At 51.9% G+C, this 20350-nt stretch overlaps 1 protein-coding gene across 1 annotated transcript in view; it reads right to left on the bottom strand.

Annotated features, from left to right (window-relative positions):
* Window positions 1–465: 465 nt before the first annotated feature.
* Window positions 466–20350, bottom strand: part of CCDC69 (coiled-coil domain containing 69) — a 30650-nt gene continuing 10765 nt past the window's right edge. Inside the window, exons 2-9 of the mRNA XM_073355306.2 lie at window positions 19215–19287; window positions 10562–10731; window positions 9404–9491; window positions 8375–8448; window positions 7087–7188; window positions 6381–6500; window positions 5802–5899; window positions 466–5245 (exon numbers count right to left, since the gene is read on the bottom strand). Of these exons, the coding sequence (XP_073211407.1) occupies window positions 5077–5245; window positions 5802–5899; window positions 6381–6500; window positions 7087–7188; window positions 8375–8448; window positions 9404–9491; window positions 10562–10731; window positions 19215–19287 (894 nt within the window). The 3' untranslated portion in view covers window positions 466–5076. The remainder of the gene's footprint in view (window positions 5246–5801; window positions 5900–6380; window positions 6501–7086; window positions 7189–8374; window positions 8449–9403; window positions 9492–10561; window positions 10732–19214; window positions 19288–20350) is intronic.

Raw genomic sequence — 20350 nt, 5'->3', positions numbered from 1 at the left:
TCACGATCAGCCCCAACCGGCCGCACCTGTGCGGCTTGTCAGCCCTGGGGCTGGGCCCTCCTGAGACCCAGCCCAGCTCGAGCTCTGGGACCAGGGCCCTGGCTCACATGCTGAGGAGCAGCTGAGGAGCAGCTTGGGAGCGCCGCCAACCTGAGGGGAGAAGATGGGCCGGTTTGTTTCTTTTGTTGAAAAGCCTTGGCCTTTAGCCACGCGGAGGGTGGGGGGCCAGCGTTTCGTCCGGAGCCGGAGAGACCGCTTCCCTCCTTTGTGTGCGGGAGGGGCCAGGGGCCCTGGAACTACTTTCTTTTTTGTCTGGACTGTTTTATACCCCGGGAAAAGGGTGGACTGTAAGGGGTGCAGCCAGAGGGCCAGGCCATAGGACTGCTGCTGCCCAGGGAACGATCTATGAGGTGAGTAGCTGCCTGCCCTGACCCCAAGGGGGGCGACATCAAGACACAACCGTCGACACCGTCCCATTGCAACCCCCCGAAGGAGCTGCTGAAGCAATCCGTGCCATGAGCCAAGGAAAGGCACACGCCGCCACCTGGAAAATACTGACATTTCATTTTTTGGGTATCTTCCCCTTCCAGAACTGTATTGTTACAGCCTTTAGCACACAGGTCTGTTTCACACACACGCACGCACGGCTCCACGCTCCTGGTGCAAAGCTCAGGGGCAGTCTGTGGCACTAGCTAACGCTCCTCTTGGTCTCTCCTGAAAGCATTCGCACGCCCAGTGGAAAGTGCTTGCGTGCATCCAATTAGTGCGCGTCAGCTCCCCAGCCACGCCACACTGGGCCGCCGTCTCCTCTCACCCTGATTTACCTGTCTGCGTGGGCACATTAGGGCACGGAGGAGGGGGGAAGGAAAGAGAAGACAGCCAGCGACGGGGCTGGCTTTACACATACCACTACAAACACAACGGGGACTTAGAAAGAAGCCACCCCTAGAGGAGTAACAGATACCCCAAAGTTAGCAGCCTCTGTTCGGCTTCCACAGCAGGAGCTGGAGCTGGTATCTCTGTGGCAAGAGGACAGCAGCCAAGTCTTAAGATGGATGCCATGCCCTGTGACGACTGGACAGAGCACCATCCCTAGCAGAGCGCAGGCCCAGGTGTTCTCTTCCCGGCCACTGTACTCTGAGCAAGTTGTAGGGTGGCACCCAAACACGGTTCAAGTTCTAAGTCCGCGGCGTGTGGATTAACTCACTGCCACCAGCGCAGACTTTGCTAACGGCTGGTTCCTCAGCTAAGACAGGCCCTGGGAGAGTCTCAGGGCTCTGAGCCCTCGGCGAGGGAAGTAGGAGCACACAATTCAGGGGGCCACGTTGTCGTGATGCATCCTATGACCGTCGTGCTTCTCAGAGCCAAGATTTGTAGACTTCAAGGCCAGAAGGGACCACTGTGGTGGCCTAGTCTGAGCTCCTAGACAGGTGCATCTCTACCTAGTTCTTAAGCCTACTTCAGCGCTCCCTTAGGCTGGTGTAACTCTAAGGCAGTTGCTCATGTCACGTCAGTGTAGGCGAAAGGAGAATGGAGCCCACCAGAGCTGCTCCTGTCTGCTGCTATGTACAGTCTCTTTCTAGGCCAACCCTAGAGTGCCACTCAGAGTGCCCTGGGCTTTGTAAGAAATGGGGCCGCAAGGAAAGGTACAGGATGGGGAAGCCGGGGAGTTGTAATTAGTCAGTACTGAGTGAGCAATGACTTCTCCATTGTTCTCAAGAGCCCTGCTAAGTTCCCTTCACTCAGGCCCCCGGGCTTGTGGGGGTTCTAGAAAGACTGTCAAAGGTTTGAGACATCTTCAGGGGATCTTGTCTACTCCTCTCATAGACTGAGCTATGCAGAGCAGAACAGACTGGTTTCTCCCCAGCCCCGTTGTGCCAACATAGGCACTGTGCAGACACTCGGCTCTCAGCGAGGATTGACCCTGTTGCAGTTCACATTCTAGACACAGCTTCCCCCCGCCCCATTTGCTCTCAAAGATGGTCGAGGAGAACTGCTTGTTAGTTGTGGTGTCAGTGATCTGGAGCATTTTTGTGCAATGTCTAAAAATCTCTCCTGGGGCCTGAGGTTTATAAAGGAAAGAGGCACAGAAGAGAATGAGAAAATGGAAAGATAACGAGGAAGAGAAGGGGCAGGGAAGGGTGGGAACGATCTTGAATTTCCCACACCCATGGAAACAGGCGGCTCCCAGACACAGAAAGGCCTCATTTCACTGTGAAAATGGTGACCCTTCTTTGGGAAAATGGCCAATTTTCACCTGAAGCAAATTGCCCAGGTTTCTTAGGGGGCTGAACGGGATCTTGTGACTCTCCAAGTGCTGCCTGCTAGCACACAAATGACAAGATTTCAGCGTCGGCCAAACTCTCACCAAAGAAACAGCCATTCTCCCAGGTGAATCACGGCCAGGCCGACGGGTGGGTCTGCCCAGCCTGGCAGTCAGGTTGCGTGAGAAAAAACTCTTTCCACTTGACAAACAGGACAATGGAGCCAGAAGCAGCACTGTTCATTGGCAGAGAATTTTCAGAGTTCAGTGGTGTATGGGACCCAGCTGACAAGATGCCTGGTGCTTTGTGTTACCAGTGACTCCAGTGTGAAGTGAGCGTGGGGTTTTCAGAGTGCACAGCTGCTTGTTTGCAGCCATCATGTGTTCTTCCAGGGTCACCGTCATTTCCATAGCGACGGTGGGGAGGATTAAAGGTTCATGTGGGGAGTAAACAGCAGGAGCAGGTGAGCTCGCAAGGAACAAATGTTCTTTTCCAGGAGGTGTCCTGTAGCTATCAGAGAGCGAGGGGGTGAGTCTAGAGTGCAGTGGACAATGCTTTGCAAATGACCGGAGGCATCAGGGGCTTATTGTACAGAACAAATCTGATATGACATCAAGGGGCCAGAGTCTTATTTACAAACAGGCTCCCTGACACCACACTGGCAAGAGGAAAGGGGTCTTAAAGGGGGAATAAATTACATTTGTGCCCTCTTTCTGGCCCTTTTGCCCTGCCAGAGCGGTGTAAAGGAGCCTTAGTGTAAGAGGAGATCAGGCCCTGTGATGGCGTATAAACCTCCAGCTTGGTTAACCCAGCCTGAGACCCGTTAGGCCACTGGGTGGCACCTGGAGCAGTGTTAAGTGTAACTGGAGGTGGGCCTTCATAAGGGAAGGAGCACAGCAGAAAGAAAGGCCAGGGAGGAGACCCAGGAGAGAGGTAGATCCAGGACTGTTCTCTCTTGGGCTAAGGGCAGAGAGGAGGCTAGAGCCAGAACTAGAAGGGGCTGGCCCAGGAGGAAGCCTGGGGCAATAGGACTATTGTCCTGAGCCAGGAGGAAGCAGAAGGCAGTGACAGCAAAATCTAAGGGGGATTTGGACTGAAGCTTGGAAGACTGTGAAGAGGAGCTGCAGAAGGGGACAGGCACCTGTGGCAGACCCAAAGAAGGGGAGATTCCAGGGAGGGAAGCCCTGGGAGGCAGTGCTCTGAAACAAAAGCAAGAGAGAACTTGGCAGGCCGTGGGCTGAACTCTGGCAAGAAGCCAACAGGAAGGAGGGCATGGGACCTGGAAGAGAAGCCGAGTCTGTCAGGGAAAGCCACCAGGGCCATGGACAATCAAAAGGCGAAGGCTACAGGAGATGGTGATTCTCACTGCAGCAGCCCCAAGGAAGGTTCACTATGGAGCTGGGAACCAGAAAGGACCAGCACGGCAGGAGACAAGGGGTCTGGCCAGGGTGAGCCCAGCACAGGGTTCAGGAAAGTACTGGGAGCTCAGCGGGACTAGACAAGCAGCCCCGCTCACAGGAGCAAACTTTCCAGTCACCCTCCATGGGCCCATGTAACCTAGTCATTGGGCACCAGGAGCTCTAGGCACCCCATCTCCTCCCCAGAGGTGTTACTGGACCACATGTTCCATCTGCAGGCAGGTCTGGGATTTCTGAGACAGGGGCATGCAGCTGTCCATCTTCCCCTCTGCTGCTCCCCAAACTCCTGCTGAAGGCGCTCATTGGTCCAGCTCTGGTTGCCACTGCCAGGTGGTTTCCAGGGACAGGGGGTGCGTGGGCAACCCTATGGAGCTGGAACCATCTGCTCCCAGAAAGCCTGAGCAGTGAGCGCACCAGGGAGAGACAAGCTCTGTCCACCTCTCGCTCACTGTGTTACCTTTCCCCATCCTCACTTGGCCCAGCAGACATTCCCCCCTGTTTGCCACCTCGGGCACCACTTCGGGTGGCTGCTACGGGCCATCGGGGCCGTTTCTCCAGCTGGGAACAGCAGGCTTGCTGCTTCTTCTGAAGCTGGTATTGCTTCTTGGCCAGCAGCAGGCACAGTCTTCTGGAAGCCAGTGCCAGCCCTGAGCCTGGGTCACACAGAGCAGCATGTTCCAGCTCCAAGACTCTCAAACTTTCCTTGTGGGGTTGTTCTTGAAGAATACCAGAGAGAGAGGGGTCGCTGCCTGCCAGTGTACACCATAAAGCCACCCGTGGCTGATGCTGGACTCAGCTAGTTGCTGTTTTAAACAGCTCCATCTGAGATGAGCATCCTTCACTTTGTTTCTGGTTAGAGATGGACCCGAGCTGCGAACTTCAGCCCCGGAGCCTGATCCAAACTTCCCCAAAAGCTGAGGTTGTTCAGATGCAGGGCTCCGGTTCAGCTTCACCTGGGCAAACCAGTGCGTGAAACAGGCCTCTCCTTCCTGAACGCACCGGAGAGCTCCTTAGCTTTGCTAGCTTGTTCCCCTTGTAATCACAGCTACTGATTGAGATGTGAAGCCAGGGGCAGCCAGGATACCTCACACCACAGGTGTCTAGGTTCTGGGGTGTCTCGTAAGCTCCCCCATGTTCAGAGTCAGGCAGGGGGACACACAGGAGGGTTAAAAGCACATTGAAAAGGTTCCAAGAAATACTGCACTGTCCCCTTAGAGGGAGGCCGTCCCAGGGTTGGAAGTCTGAGGAGCTCCCCTTCTACTGGACAGAGTCCCCATGACAGCAGCTTTGGACCTGTGCAATAAAGGAAGCGCTAAAACGAGGGGTGGAAGAGTCTCTGGTGCCCCTCGCTTGCTTCCTCATCCCAGCAGCCTCCGTCGCCACTTCCCAGAGCACTACGTGGCAATGAGCGGCACCTCACTGGAGGGGATGGGGAAGGTAGAGGAGGAGGCACCATTCAGGACCCTGTACAGCAGCTCTTCCTTCTCCCGGTGCGCCTGCTCCCGCAGCTGGGACTCCTTGTCCAGGGCCTCCCGAACCACCAGGAGCTCGTCAGACAGTTGCCTGCAAAGAAACAGCAGGTGACGAAGCTGAGCCGGTAAGAATCCCGGAGTGAGATGGCGATCAGGGCCCTGCCAGCTGTTCTGATCACTGCCAAAGGAGGCCAGGGCAGTGGGGACATGAAATGGGCTTGAAAAGGGGGTGGTGCTGTGCCAGGTCATGGTCTGCCTCACACATACACTCTCACCAGAGCCAGATGGGTGCAATGCACGCCCAAGTTCGTGAATGCACATACACCCCACATATTCACCCGAACTAGGTCAGTGCCGTGTAAAGTCACGTACCCACAGGAGGCCTGGCTAGTGCACCTCAGCCCTATCATGCGGCACCCCTACTCTCATAGCTCTTCTCAGCTATCTCCCCCTGACCTGCAGCCTCTGTGCTCGCTTTGATGCCATCATACCTGCTGTTTGTGTCCTGTCCCAGCATCTAGTTATCAGCCTTGCATTCAGAAAACAGCCTCTCTTGAGTGCAATTCATACCTAGCCCAGCGCTCAGCTCCCGTGAGCTCTGACAATGGCAGCAGGTAGGTTGTACTGCACTACGCTACACATGTTACCTTGTCATTGTCAAGTGGTTCTGTGTCCGAACGTGCAGATCCTCATTCTCCTGCTGAAGGGTTTTCACTTTCTCCTCCAGAAGCAGGTTCTTCTCCATCTGTGACATCCCAGAAGGGTTGGGGAAGGGAGGATTCAAAGGAGAGGTCAAGGGTCAGAAGTGATATGAATTTGGCAAAAGACGATCCCCTATGCTGGTTCATGAGGTCCTGCCTAAGGGCCAACGTCAGAACATTGATGGTTACTGACAAAAGTTGCCTCTATGCGAGGTTAGTGATGCATAGCAGCAACCTGCTGTGTATGCCAGCAAACACCCAGCACTGTAGCAGCCTGGTCCAATTAGTGCAGCCCTCCATCTGCTGGCTGCCCTCACTGTGTCCGCGTCCTACACGCTAGCTCGGCTGAGAGGCCAGCCAGGACATAGAGCTGCCCACAGGTAGCAGGTGAGCCAGAGGGGAATGCGCCTGGAGAACGCTGTTTGCATTCAGGTAGGTGGCGCGCTCTCCTGTAGACTGTGCTTTTCCATCTCTGCCCCTGGAAAGGAGTCCATGGACTTTTTGGAAGAAGAACATCAAACCCACCACTGTTTCCAAGTTCAGCAGCTTCTTGTCCAGGTCATGGATGCGTTCGTTCTTCATCTCTATGACAAAATGCAGACTCTCCAGTTCTTGCTCCCAGAACTGGCTGGGGCTCCCATAATCCTAGAAGGGGAGAAAGAAAATGCATGAGTCCCCCACTGACTGGAGAGGTTGGGGGCGGGCTAATGCATGGTTCTGGTTTGGTTCTTCATTCCAACGGAGGTGAGCCAAAGATGATGACCGTTAGTAGGCATGTGTTCTCAGTCCTGGGTTGATAGGATTCTTACCCCCCAAAATGTGCTTACTAGTGTTCATTCAGTGCCTACATGCATGTCTTTACGGCATTTGCATTAGCCACCTGAGTGCAAGGAGCTTGAACTACCTTTATAATGCACAGAATATGTACCCTTAATTTTCTTATGATCTACTTCCTATCCCTTTGCTTACTTCAACCGTACTACAGGTTTACCAGGCACCATGAACACTACCCTCTCCAGATCCAGTGACGGGGAGTTTTCCAGGGAGGCCTCTCTTTGGCTTTTATTTTGGTGACAAAGCATTTATAGCATACAGATGCTTCTATGACTCTGTAAGTTTGAGCTGTCCATTGCCACTACTGTGAATCTAACAGGCTTGCTCGGAGACCCTGGCAAATGATGGGTTAAAGAAATATCCTCCCAGGACGCCACAGTTCGCTTATTTCCTGCACCTGAATATGTTTCTTATAGTCTCTGCTCAAGATTGATTCCTCCACCCGTTTCATTTTCTCCTGGAAGGATTTCAGCTGGGAATTCAACCTGTCAATCATCTCCTAGGGCAGAAGAGAAAGGAAGAGGGATGTGATTATGAGTCCTGTTTTATGACCTCCCCTCCAGCAGGGGCACTGTTCATATAAGGAAAGAAAATGACCTACTGCATTGTACGGAGGTGGCAGGAGTCAAATGGCAAGACATTTCACAATGACTAACGAAGCCCCATGCAGCAATTCCCTAATACAGTATTTAATGGCAGCAGGGAGCAGTTCCCACTGTAATGCCTTCTGCCATCCTGGCTTCCTTGGTTACAATGGGTCAATCGGTAACCATGGGAGAGATCTCTTTATAATCAGCACTTCCTGGGTTGCTCGTATAAGAACAGACTCCCTGACTCTGCCACTTCTGCTATGAGCCACAGTAAGGCAGTTAGGCAGCTTGTTCGCACCCGTTTCACGTCTGGAGTGTTCAGGCTACAGGCTTGCCTGCCAGCAGAGATGTGCCCCAACCAAAACCTGAGCTCTGAGCGCCATTAACAACATGGAGCCATTCCAAACGCAAGCCACCTGTCCCGTGTCAGTAGTGGTGTGATGGCGTGTCTGCCCCACACTGGCATGCAAGGGGTTAATAAGCTCTCGGGAGGCTACGCTGGAAGCAGCCAATAGGAGAGGGACTGTGAGCAGGGTCCCTGACTCCCTGCAACTCAAGGAGGGAGGACTGGGTGCCTTGCAGGTGGAGGGAAGCTAGCACCCTGGACAGAGCAGGGCAGGAACAGGGGAGCGCCTGGCTGGCTGCTAGGACTGGCACGTGGAGGCGAGGGCGAAGAAGGTGCTGGGGCTGCAGGGAACTCTGCACTTTTTTGATTGAGCCAGTGAAGGACTGTTTTATACTTTGGAACTGAAAGCCCAGGTGGCCATTTCGATTTAAATCTCTCTTTGACTGCTGCAAAATTAAGGCACGCTCACTTTGTGAGAGGCCCCTCTGGACTCAGGTGAGCCAGTCATTCCCACAAACAGCCAGCCTGGATTACCCAAGGGTGGTGGACTCCGAGCAGCTCGAACAACCTTTGCTTTCTCAATTTGGCTCTCATGAAAAGTAAGGGGCAGCCAGTGCTGTTTTGCCTCAGGGGTAGTTCAGGCAGGTCCCTTGGAAGCTTCCCCCAGTGCCCTCAGACCTGTGCACTGAATCTGGAGAGCTCTGCTCCACAGGGAATTTCTCAGCAAGCCAAAGCAAGGGGACCAGCACCTGTAAGGAAGACTGGGACCTTTGGTAGGATTCCCTTAAGAGCATCGTCTCCTGGTCATGGACCCTCTGGAGTTCTGCAAGGGAAACATAAAATCAGTGTCAAAAGCAGGAGACAGTGTCAAAAGACAGGAAAGCAAGCCCTGCCCAAGCCCCTTACCTGCACAGAATGGCAGTAGATGGCCCTGCCACAGGGGGGACCAGAGTTACTCTGGGCTAAGAGTCAGCAGAGGCTTGGGACTGTAAACAGAGGAAATGCAGTTTCTTGGAGCAGCCTTGCAGCTGGGAGCTCCCTGGAGGACTCGCTCAGCTAAAGCCACAGGGCTACTAGCTAAGTGATTGCCACGCTAAGGAGAGAGGCAGTATGCCAGCCGTAGCGAAAGGAGAAAGAGAGGGAATGACCCCATCACCATTCCCAGCCTTACTGCTGAGACTGGGTGAGCAGATCTCGCGTTGTTGGCTGCAGTGTAAACGCTACCAGCCCACAAGCTCCCTGGGACGCCTCCTGCTCCGATGGAAGGGGTCTCTTTTTTGAAGCATTTTAGGTTTATTTCAGAGGCACTGGCATTGCAAGTGTAATACCTCAGTGGGGTCAATTTTCCAAACGTTGGGCTGGGTTTCTACAAACGCTCCATGCTAGCTAATGAACTACAGAGTAATACCTCCTGCCAGCATTTCTCCATGCCCTTCCTAGGGTACCCTCCCTCTTGGCTTGAAGAGGTGCAGGCCACAGGACAGTAAGCGAGCACCATCGCACCTCTGAGAGCATGACAGGGGACAGTACGGTAATCCAGAGGGCATGGTAGGTGATTGCCAACGGGGCCAGTCAAAACATGGGCAGATCTCTCGGACACATAACATCTAATGACAATGCTGAATATTCATTACAGGAGTGATCAGCCTCTGCTCAAGAGAGCCACGGAGGCTGGAGAGGAGAAGAGATGCAAGAACAGCCCTGTGAGAAGTTTAAACCATAGCGGTGGTGGCATAGAGGGAAGCCAGCGCCTAGCAAAGGAGAGACTCGGGCCTTACCTCGGAGGTTCTCTTCATGCTCTCTCTTCAGTGTGTCGAACTGCTCTGAGAGCTGCTTTTTAAGCTCTAAATCTCTTTCCTTTTCCACCTAGAAACAAAGTGAACAACAAGCCCTAAGTATCTGGGGAATTCAGAGAAATTGAAGTGTACCTGCCTGTGCAGTCTCCTATTTATCTCCTGGGCGGCAGATCCAGTTTCCTGGTGCTATTTTTATGAATTAATTTAACTTTGGTACTTATGACAGTGAGGGGTTAATATCACTGGCAACAATATGTGGGGGGGAAGGGAGGGGGAGAGCATCACACACAGCTCTGCTAGGACAGCTGACCTGCAACACCCTGGACTTTTCCAGGATTTCCTGGACAACTGCCCTTTTTGCTGAGCTCTGTGGTATCAGTAAAAGGGGGACAAGGAGGAGTGAACCACTGAGCTCAGTTTCACTCACAGCTAAGGCTATGATTTTGGCACGTAAATTTCACAACAGAGTGCCGGGGGGAAAAAACAAGTCAGAGAAGGGGGAGAAGTTGGAGAGCGAGCTCACCTTGCAGCAGGTGAGATTAGGCACAGCCTCCTGCTCTGGGCATTCCGAGCTGGGGAATGGGTCACAGCCCCTCTCAGGTTGGGTCTGTCTACCCCGCCATAGGTGGGGCTGGAGGGGCCAAACCTGAATAATGCCGTGACCCCAGTGCACCAGGTCAAATGTGTTTTTACAGCCATTTCTGAGATTTCATGGACTTTATTCAAATTCACGATTTCCGTGACCTTCATGACAAAACTGTAGCCTTACTCATGGCCTTAGGTGTCTAGAGGTGAAATCTGAGGACACTAACCAACCATACGGAGTCTGCTAACCCTGGGGAAGGCAGACAGGTGTCTATAACTGGGGGAGCAGGCCAGCTGGCTCTGAATGTGAGATCAGGGCTGAAAGGGGAATGTCAAAGCCTGCTAGCTGACCACCAAAGGATCTCATGCTGTCTGGTGTCTTTGGAGACCATCAGGTCATCAAGGTCCTGCTGTATACTACTGCCTAGCTCTGAACCAATAATAGTGGTGCAGTTCGAATGTCAGTAAGCAGAAGCATGAATGCCCAGAACTGAGGTGACTGTGCTGGGACACTACACAGACACTCCTGGGGTGGGGAAGCCACTTTGACCCAACCTGGATTTTAATGTCTTGGGTCAGTCTCTGGGTCTCTGCCTGGTGGGCTTCCTTCAGCCTCTCCGTTTCCTCCTGATGTCCTTGCAGGAGCCTCGCAATCTCACTCTTCTGATCCTCCAGCAGCAGCGCCTTCTTCTTCTCCACATCCTCGTGCAAGGGAGCTGCGGTGACTGCAAATTAAACATAAATGGCTAGACCATGGCCAGCTGGTTTTGCTGACAGGATTAGAATTTCTGGGGCTGTTCTCCACTCGGTCATGTTAGGGGGCTTATTCCTTCACCCACTTACTTCCCTGGTCCTTCTCGCATGAACAGAGAGCAACAATACCCGAAGTCCAAAGGTGCAAACAATTCGATTTTTATTGGGATGAACTTCCAGCAAGCATGATTCCAGTTTCCTTCCTTAGTGTCCCCCTTCCCAGCTCTGACACCACAGAGGCTTACCTGTGTCCCTGTTCCCATTTCCCCCTTTAGCAAAACATGATTCCAATGTCCCCACCCCCATTCCCTGTTTCCATTTCCCCCCCCGACACACCCCCACCCACTTCCTGACTGACTGCAGACTATGTAGTAAAACTTGAGTTCTGCTTAGCTATACCGTAACCAATCATTTTCCTGAAATTTAACTAACCAATCCTAACATATTGTAACATGATTATTTAACCAATTATATCCCACTACCTTAATTAGTTTATACCCAGCAAAATTAATTATACAGCAGACAGAAACAATCACAGAACCAGACAGAGATTATACAGACAAACAATGGCAAAGTGGGAACTATAATGACAAAACAATACAGAAGTGAGGATTTCACATCCCAGCTATTGATAAGTGAGTTCTTGCCAGACAGGATGTTATCAAACTAAGTTTCCTTTTACATCTTCTAGGCACTTCCCTTTCTCTGGAGGCGATAGGCATTCTCAGGACAGGACTGTATTCCTAACAGCCCAATAGCACCTTATTTCAATGTGACTAGTTTGGGATATGAGGAGGTGACCCGTCGCTTCCCAGCTTATGGCTGCCTCTGTTGCTTAGCCAAAGGCCTTAGCCTAAGAACAGGGCCTCAGACTGTCACAGTAAGCCCTGGTCTACACTAGGACTTTAGGTTGAATTTAGCAGCGTTAAATCGATTTAAACCTGCACCCGTCCACACAATGAAGCCCTTTATTTCGACTTAAAGGGCTCTTAAAATCGATTTCCTTACTCCACCCCTGACAAGTGGATTAGTGCTTAAATCGGCCTTGCCGGCTCGAATTTGGGGTACTGTGGACACAATTCGACGGTATTGGCCTCCGGGAACTATCCCAGAGTGCTCCATTCTGACCGCTCTGGACAGCACTCTCAACTCAGATGCACTGGCCAGGTAGACAGGAAAAGAACCGCGAACTTTTGAATCTCATTTCCTGTTTGGCCAGCGTGGCAAGCTGCAGGTGACCATGCAGAGCTCATCAGCAGAGGTGACCATGATGGAGTCCCAGAATCGCAAAAGAGCTCCAGCATGGACCGAACGGGAGGTACGGGATCTGATCGCTGTTTGGGGAGAGGAATCTGTGCTATCAGAACTCCGTTCCAGTTTTCGAAATGCCAAAACCTTTGTGAAAATCTCCCAGGGCATGAAGGACAGAGGCCATAACAGGGACCCGAAGCAGTGCCACGTGAAACTGAAGGAGCTGAGGCAAGCCTACCAGAAAACCAGAGAGGCGAACAGCCGCTCTGGGTCAGAGCCCCAAACATGCCGCTTCTATGATGAGCTGCATGCCATTTTAGGGGGTTCAGCCACCACTACCCCAGCGGTGTTGTTTGACTCCTTCAATGGAGATGGAGGCAGTACGGAAGTAGTTTTGGGGACGAAGAAGATGATGATGAGGAGGAGGTTGTAGATAGCTCACAGCAAGCAAGCGGAGAAACCGGTTTTCCCGACAGCCAGGAACTGTTTCTCACCCTAGACCTGGAGCCAGTACCCCCCGAACCCTCCCAAGGCTGCCTCCTGGACCCAGCAGGCGGAGAAGGGACCTCTGGTGAGTGTACCTTTTAAAATGCTATACATGGTTTAAAAGCAAGCACGTGAAAGGATTACTTTGCCCTGGCATTTGCGGTTCTCCTAGATGTAGTCCTAAAGCCTTTGCAAAAGGTTTCTGGGGAGGGCAGCCTTATTTCGTCCTTCATGGTAGGATACTTTACCACTCCAGGCCAGTAACACGTACTCGGGAATCACTGTAGAACAAAGCATTGCAGTGTATGTTTGCTGGCATTCAACCAAAATCCGTTCTTTATCTCTCTGTGTTATCCTCAGGAGAGTGAGATATAATTCATGGTCACCTGGTTGAAATAGAGTGCTTTTCTTCAGGGGACACTCAGAGGAGCCCATTCCTGCTGGGCTGTTTGCCTGTGGCTAAACAGAAATGTTCCCCGCTGTTAGCCACAGGGAGGGGGGAAGGTTGAGGGGGTAGTCACGCGGTGGGAGGAGGCAAAATGCGACCTTGTAACGAAAGCACATGTGCTATGTATGTAATGTTAACAGCAAGGTTTACCCTGAAAGAGTGTAGCGACTGTTTTATAAAATGTGTCTTTTTAAATACCGCTGTCCCTTTTTTTTTCTCCACCAGCTGCATGTGTTTCAATGATCACAGGATCTTCTCCTTCCCAGAGGCTAGTGAAGCTTAGAAAGAAAAAAAAACGCACTCGCGATGAAATGTTCTCCGAGCTCATGCTGTCCTCCCACACTGACAGAGCACAGACGAATGCGTGGAGGCAAATAATGTCAGAGTGCAGGAAAGCACAAAATGACCGGGAGGAGAGGTGGCGGGCTGAAGAGAGTAAGTGGCGGGCTGAAGACATGGCTGAAGCTCAAATGTGGCGGCAGCGTGATGAGAGGAGGCAGGATTCAATGCTGAGGCTGCTGCAGGACCAAACCAGTATGCTCCAGTGTATGGTTGAGCTGCAGCAAAGGCAGCTGGAGCACAGACTGCCACTGCTGCCCCTCTGTAACCAACCGCCCTCCTCCCCAAGTTCCATAGCCTCCACACCCAGACGCCCAAGAACGCGGTGGGGGGGCCTCCGGCCAACCAGCCACTCCACCACAGAGGATTGCCCAAAAAAAAGAAGGCTGTCATTCAATAAATTTTAAAGTTGTAAACTTTTAAAGTGCTGTGCTTAAAGTGCTGTGTGGCATTTTCCTTCCCTCCTCCACCACCCCTCCTGGGATACGTTGGTAGTCATCTCCCTATTTGTGTGATGAATGAATAACGAATGCATGAATGTGAAGCAGCAATGACTTTATTGCCTCTGCAAGCGGTGATTGAAGGGAGGAGGGGCGGGTGGTTAGCTTATAGGGAAGTAGAGTGAACCAAGGGGCGGGGGGTTTCATCAAGGAGAAACAAACAGAACTTTCACACCGTAGCCTGGCCAGTCATGAAACTGGTTTTCAAAGCTTCTCTGATGCGTACCACGTCCTCCTTTGCTCTTCTAACCACCCTGGTGTCTGGCTGCGCGTAACCAGCAGCCAGGCGATTTGCCTCAACCTCCCACCCCGCCATAAACATCTCCCCCTTACTCTTACAGATATTGTGGAGCACACAGCAAGCAGTAATAACAGTGGGAATATTGGTTTCGCTGAGGTCTAAGCGAGTCAGTAAACTGCGCCAGCGCGCCTTTAAACGTCCAAATGCACATTCTACCACCATTCTGCACTTGCTCAGCCTGTAGTTGAACAGCTCCTGACTACTGTCCAGGCTGCCTGTGTACGGCTTCATGAGCCATGGCATTAAGGGGTAGGCTGGGTCCCCAAGGATACATATAGGCATTTCAACATCCCCAACAGTTATTTTCTGGTCTGGGAATAAAGTCCCTTCCTGCAGCTTTTGAAACAGACCAGAGTTCCTGAAGATGCGAGCATCATGCACCTTTCCCGGCCATCCCACGTTGATGTTGGTGAAACGTCCCTTGTGATCCACCAGAGCTTGCAGCACTATCGAAAAGTACCCCTTGCGGTTTATGTACTTGGCGGCTTGGTGCTCCGGTGCCAAGATAGGGATATGGGTTCCGTCTATAGCCCCACCACAGTTAGGGAATCCCATTGCAGCAAAGCCATCCACTATGACCTGCACATTTCCCAGGGTCACTACCCTTGACATCAGCAGATCTTTGATTGCGTGGGCTACTTGCATCACAGCAGCCCCCACAGTAGATTTGCCCACTCCAAATTGATTCCCAACTGACCGGTAGCTGTCTGGCGTTGCAAGCTTCCACAGGGCTATCGCCACTCGCTTCTCAACTGTGAGGGCTGCTCTCATCTTGGTATTCATGCGCTTCAGGGCAGGGGAAAGCAAGTCACAAAGTTCCATGAAAGTGCCCCTACGCATGCGAAAGTTTCGCAGCCACTGGGAATCGTCCCAGACCTGCAACACTATGCGGTCCCACCAGTCTGTGCTTGTTTCCCGAGCCCAGAATCGGCGTTCCACAGCATGAACCTGCCCCATTAGCACCATGATGCATGCATTGTCAGGGCCCGTGCTTTCAGAGAAATCTGTGTCCATGTCCTGATCACTCACGTGACCGCGCTGACGTCGCCTCCTCGCCCGGTATCGCGTTGCCATGTTCTGGTGCTGCATATACTGCTGGATAATGCGTGTGGTGTTTAATGTGCTCCTAATTGCCAAAATGAGCTCAGCGGCCTCCATGCTTGCCTTGGTATGGCGTCCGCACAGAAAAAAGGCGCGGAACGATTGTCTGCCGTTGCTCTGACGGAGGGAGGGGCGACTGACGACACGGCTTACAGGGTTGGCTTCAGGGAGCTAAAATCAACAAAGGGTGTGCCTGTACATCAAGGAGTATTTCAGGCAGGACTGCACGGAGGGTTCTAATAAGAAATGGTGCACCTAAGTTATCGTTGTTATTGGAACAAGGAGGTTAGCCTGGCCTCTGATTGATACATGGCTAGATTTACCTCGCTGCACCTTCTCTGTGAGTGACTGCAGTGTGATCTAGACAGGGGAGGAGGCAAATGAGTACAAAACAAATCTGGTCTATTTCTTGTTCTGACCCACTCCATCTATCTTTTACATCTTTGGCTGGCAGCAGACGGTGCAGAAGGACTGCATGCCATCCACATCTCATGGCTGCTTGGCAGAAGATGGTACAGTACGACTGCTAGCCATCTTCATCTCTTGCCTGCCTGGCATAAGATGGTACAATACGACTGCTAGCAATCCTCATCTCTTGCCTGCCTGGCAGAAGATGGTACAGTACGACTGCTAGCAGTCCGTATCGCCTGCCCGCTCACCATAAGACAGTTCAATAGGACTGACTGCAGGACTAAAGAGAATGACCTGCTCAAGTCACTCCAAATTTAGTCCCTGCGCCCATGTCTGCCCAGGCGCTCCTGATCAACCTCACAGAGGCGACCAGGAGCACCTCAGACATGACGATGACGGCTACCAGTCGTACTGTACCGTCTGCTGCCACAAGGCAAGGGGTTGCTGCTACTGTGTAGCAATGCCGTACCGCATCTGCCAGCACCCAGGAGACATAGGGTGACGGTTACCTGAGCGGGCTCCATGCTTGCCGTGGTATGGCGTCTGCACAGGTAACTCAGGAAAAAAGGCGCAAAATGATTGTCTGCCCTTGCTTTCACGGGGGGAGGGAGGGAACGGGGGCCTGACGATATGTACCCAGAACCACCCGCGACAATGTTTTAGCCCCATCAGGCATTGGGATCTCAACCCAGAATTCCAATGGGCAGCGGAGACTGCGGGAACTGTGGGATAGCTACCCACAGTGCAACGCTCCGGAAGTCGACGCTTGCCTCGGTACTGTGGAAGCGCTCCGCCGAGTTACTGCACTTAATGCACTTAGAGCATTTTCTGTGGGGACACACACACTCGAATATATAAAACCGATTTCTAAAAAACCGACTTCTATAAATTCGACCTAATTTCGTAGTGTAGACATACCCTAAGAGAAGGCCCTTACACTGGCAGACAGTGATTTTGATTCTTCCTTTTATACCTCTAACTAGCCAAGTGATAAGAATGCACCTAAATTCTTAGAGTATAGGCCTTTACAGATAGGCCTGAATATCTATAACCTAACAGGTCACCAGTTTGAATTGAGGCCTGGTCAACTCATTATCACTTGGGGGTGATTTGGTGGCCCACATAAAATATGATCTCAGTCTAGTTCCTATTGGACAATTACCCACACTACCCCTGGCACTAATTAGCACCAATGGGCAACGTGTTGGCAGTCTCCGCAATGGGGACAAGTTTTGAATAGAGACAGGAGACAACCTTGGCCTCTCAGTCCTGGGGATGACCCTTCCAGCTCAGTTATTTCTCCCTGCACTGTCTCATTTAGGTCTTTGTTTCCTGTCAATCGTTCCCAGTTTCTGCGAGTGCATTCATTGCTCAACGACTGGTTTGAGCGAATCATTTCCAGCCACGGGTGCTTTGCAAACAGTCTGCTACAGCTGACTGCTGGTCACAATTTGGTGTGTGGGAGTGGTCACATGGTATCGTATCCACTTCCTGATGGGGTGACTGAAGCTATTTAAACGGGACTTTGACGAATGACAAACACTGCCTGCTGAATAACTCAGCTGGTAGAGAGCACTTATCTCTGAGCTTGTCTGTAGTTCTCTGCCTGAACCAGCCCTTCACATAAGGGCTAGAGTGTGTCAACTCTGAACAGAGCAACAAGACACATACCCATAAGGTAATTCATCTCACTAGCATTCAGACACCATCCTCTCTAGCTCCATGCAATGTCCTCCTCACTACTGCACTGACTGCTTCCTTAGGGGTGGGATTGTTCGTCTGGTGGGACGTTTTGGTCAGCTAGTGCAGTTTTTGAGCTGGCCATCTGTGGTGTTCGCCTGGTCATACATATTACTAGACTTCAGTCATCGATTTCTCTGTCCATGAATAAACACTAAGGCAGCTTCCTAGAATTCTACCTACCCACTTCCCTTGGGCAAGGAGCTTTGTTTTTTTACTTGCTTCCCTTATGAATTCATGACATTTTTAGAATTTGCTCAGATTTTCACGAGCAGTGTTGTCACCCAGGCATTCGAGAGTGACTAATAGGGTCAGTCCATGAACAGCAGCATGTGGAATTTGCTGTTCATTTTGGAAACTGCTTGTGAATCTCTGATTCTCATTCCTGGGCAGCACAGGGAAAACTTACACTGATGCCCTGCCAATACCGAGCCTGCTCCGTGGGTAGAGGGGCTTCTGTGATGGCAGCATTACACTCTTCGTCAGCATGAGTTGGACTTTTAGCATTAGATCCCCAGCTGATGTAAATCAGCATCACTGACAGGCTAATTTATGCCAGATGAGGATACATATCTTTATTTCTAGCCTGGCTCTGCATTGTGCGGTTTGTCTCATACAAGTTTGCAATATTTCCACTAGAACAAGGATGCATTTCCAGGAACGTACGCCAAATACTCTGTCAATTTCTAAGGAACCATCCGTGATGAAGTGGGAATCTTCTGTAATATTTTATGATTCCCCTGCATGCCTCAGTTTCTCTGTACTCTGCACTGCTCCCCAGGGGGTGCAAAAGGGTTAAATCTGCTCATGGGGCAGAGAAAGAGACATGAGCTGTTGTGTCACGTATCTGTTTGGGGTGAAATAAATGGGACTGTCAAGTACTGGCTGAAACCGACCCATATAAATGGAGGGTCCACAAAGACAACGGAAGCCCCAAACACTGAGCAGCTGACATTTATACATGGGAATCTCCTGCAGGTGGAGCCGTGTGAACGCAGCACGTGTCTGCAGGAGGTAGACACTGGATCGAAAGGTTTCAGGTGGCTGGGATAAGAGCTGGCTTTTGGAGTGTCTCGGCAGCTCTCACCTGGGCGTGACACAGGGACATGGAAAGCCAGAGCCAGAAAAGGACACTAGAGGGAAGGCTGGTGTGGCCAGAAGAGATGGTGTTTTAACCTTTATTCCTCTATGCTAATCTCAGGCCTTCCCAGTGCTGGGTTCCATCTGCCTCTGTTCTGAAAAGGCTGCCTGGTGTCTCTGCCAACACTTGCTGAGGTGCCCTGGTCCCTGAAGTGTGTCCAAGGCTCTGACCAGCGGTCTAGCTCAGTGGGATACGTTGGGCAGAGCTCACGGTGTGACTCAGGAGTGTTGAAGCCCAGAGGCTCAGTTTTGGAGGCACTGCGTGGCCTACCTTAAGGAAGAGTGGGACCCCTTTCAGGTCTGCCACACAGAAGGGGACCCTCCAAGGGGCTGTTTAAAAGCTGGCGTGTAGCACCAATCCTGTGGCTCTGTGACACCATCTCAGGTGGGACTCATGCCAAGACCCCCTAGGAAATTGGAGTGAGAGAATCCACTCTGATTTAACTCAAGTCAGTAAAGCCCCTTTAGCCCAGTGATCCTCATACACATCGCCTCCCCATCCGGAGGAGCCTTCTGAACAGACACAGGTGAGATGACCTGGGCATGGACCAGAATAGAAGACTCACTAGTCACAGTGCCACTTTGGCCGCATCAGAGTTCACAGTGCTGCAGAAGGTACCGGGTGCATCTGTGCGTGGAACACACTGGCCCATCTGTTTGGACCCCTGTCTTAGCTTAATGCTTTTAAAGGGGTAAGGGCATTGAAAAGCCCTGTGAGGGAAAAGATTTACACCTCACCATGATTCTCTGTCTTCAAGGCCGTCAGCTCCCGGGAAACCTGCCCCTTTGGCTGCTGAGCTCTTAGTCGTTTCTGTGGGGAAAATAAGAAGACTGGAGTCATGAAATGCCGGGAAGAAAATGTACTTGCTGAGGTGCATTGGTCCCTGAAGTGTGTCCAAGACTCTGACCAGTGGTCTATCTCAGTGGGACTCGCTGGGCAGAGCTCACGTTGTGACTCAGGAGTGCTGAAGCCCAGAGGCTCAGTTTTGAAGGCACTGCATGGCCTGCCTTAAGGAAGAGTGGGACCCCTTGGGAAAATGTAAAACCACGCGGGTTTGTGGCAGAGCTGAGACCCGAAGGGAATCGTGTCATGGATGATACACCCTGAAATTAGTCCCCCTAAGAGAAGGACATTTTTAAATGGGTCCCTATGAGGTGGAGTTATTTAGCAGGCCCTCTAAATGAAAGAGCTGCCGCAACATTAAGAACCCAGCAGCTCCGCTAGGTCCCGTCCAATCCAGAGCACTGCTGAAATGTACTCAGCACCTTGTATTTATCCAGGGATAGTTCAACCTGCAGCCCCAGCCAGCGACCACAAGCCTCTGTCACACTCTATCCTGTTTAGCCAGCTCTGAATCTGTGCCAGTTCTCCTAGGGAGCTCAGTATCTCTGCTATCTCCACCTTTGGCCTCCGATTTTAGGCTGTTCCATCTCCACTTAGCCCACTCTGCCCTTCTGCCATCTCTCTCTCCTCTGGGTATGATGGAAAGTGACACGTTGGCTGGCCTTATTGCTAACATGGTACAGCACACGAGGGGGGAACGTGTGACCTGGGAGCTCCCATGCAGAGGGGCCCTGCCCCCATTATAGTGGAGATATCCTGTGGCATGTAAAGGGCCGTTCTGGTGAGAAATCCCAGCACAGGGAGGCGAGACCGGGTCACATGTGCCCGCTCGTTTTCTCTCCCTCCTCACTCCTGGTTACTCACGTTCCCACTTGGCCTTGGATTTCTGTTTGCAGAAGTGCTCCGTAGAGAAGGCATGTACCAGCGAAGGGAGGAGACACCCACACCCCTCCCTTCACACTCCCTGCTGCACACAAATACACCCCCCTCCCCACACACACAAACACACACTCTTCCTGTGCAGCCGCCC

The sequence above is a fragment of the Lepidochelys kempii genome, chromosome 8, assembly GCF_965140285.1.
Source record: "Lepidochelys kempii isolate rLepKem1 chromosome 8, rLepKem1.hap1, whole genome shotgun sequence".
In the NCBI taxonomy this organism is placed as follows: Eukaryota; Metazoa; Chordata; order Testudines; family Cheloniidae; genus Lepidochelys; species Lepidochelys kempii.
Note: the sequence above shows the minus strand (reverse complement) of the source record. Positions and strands in the feature narration are given on the sequence as shown.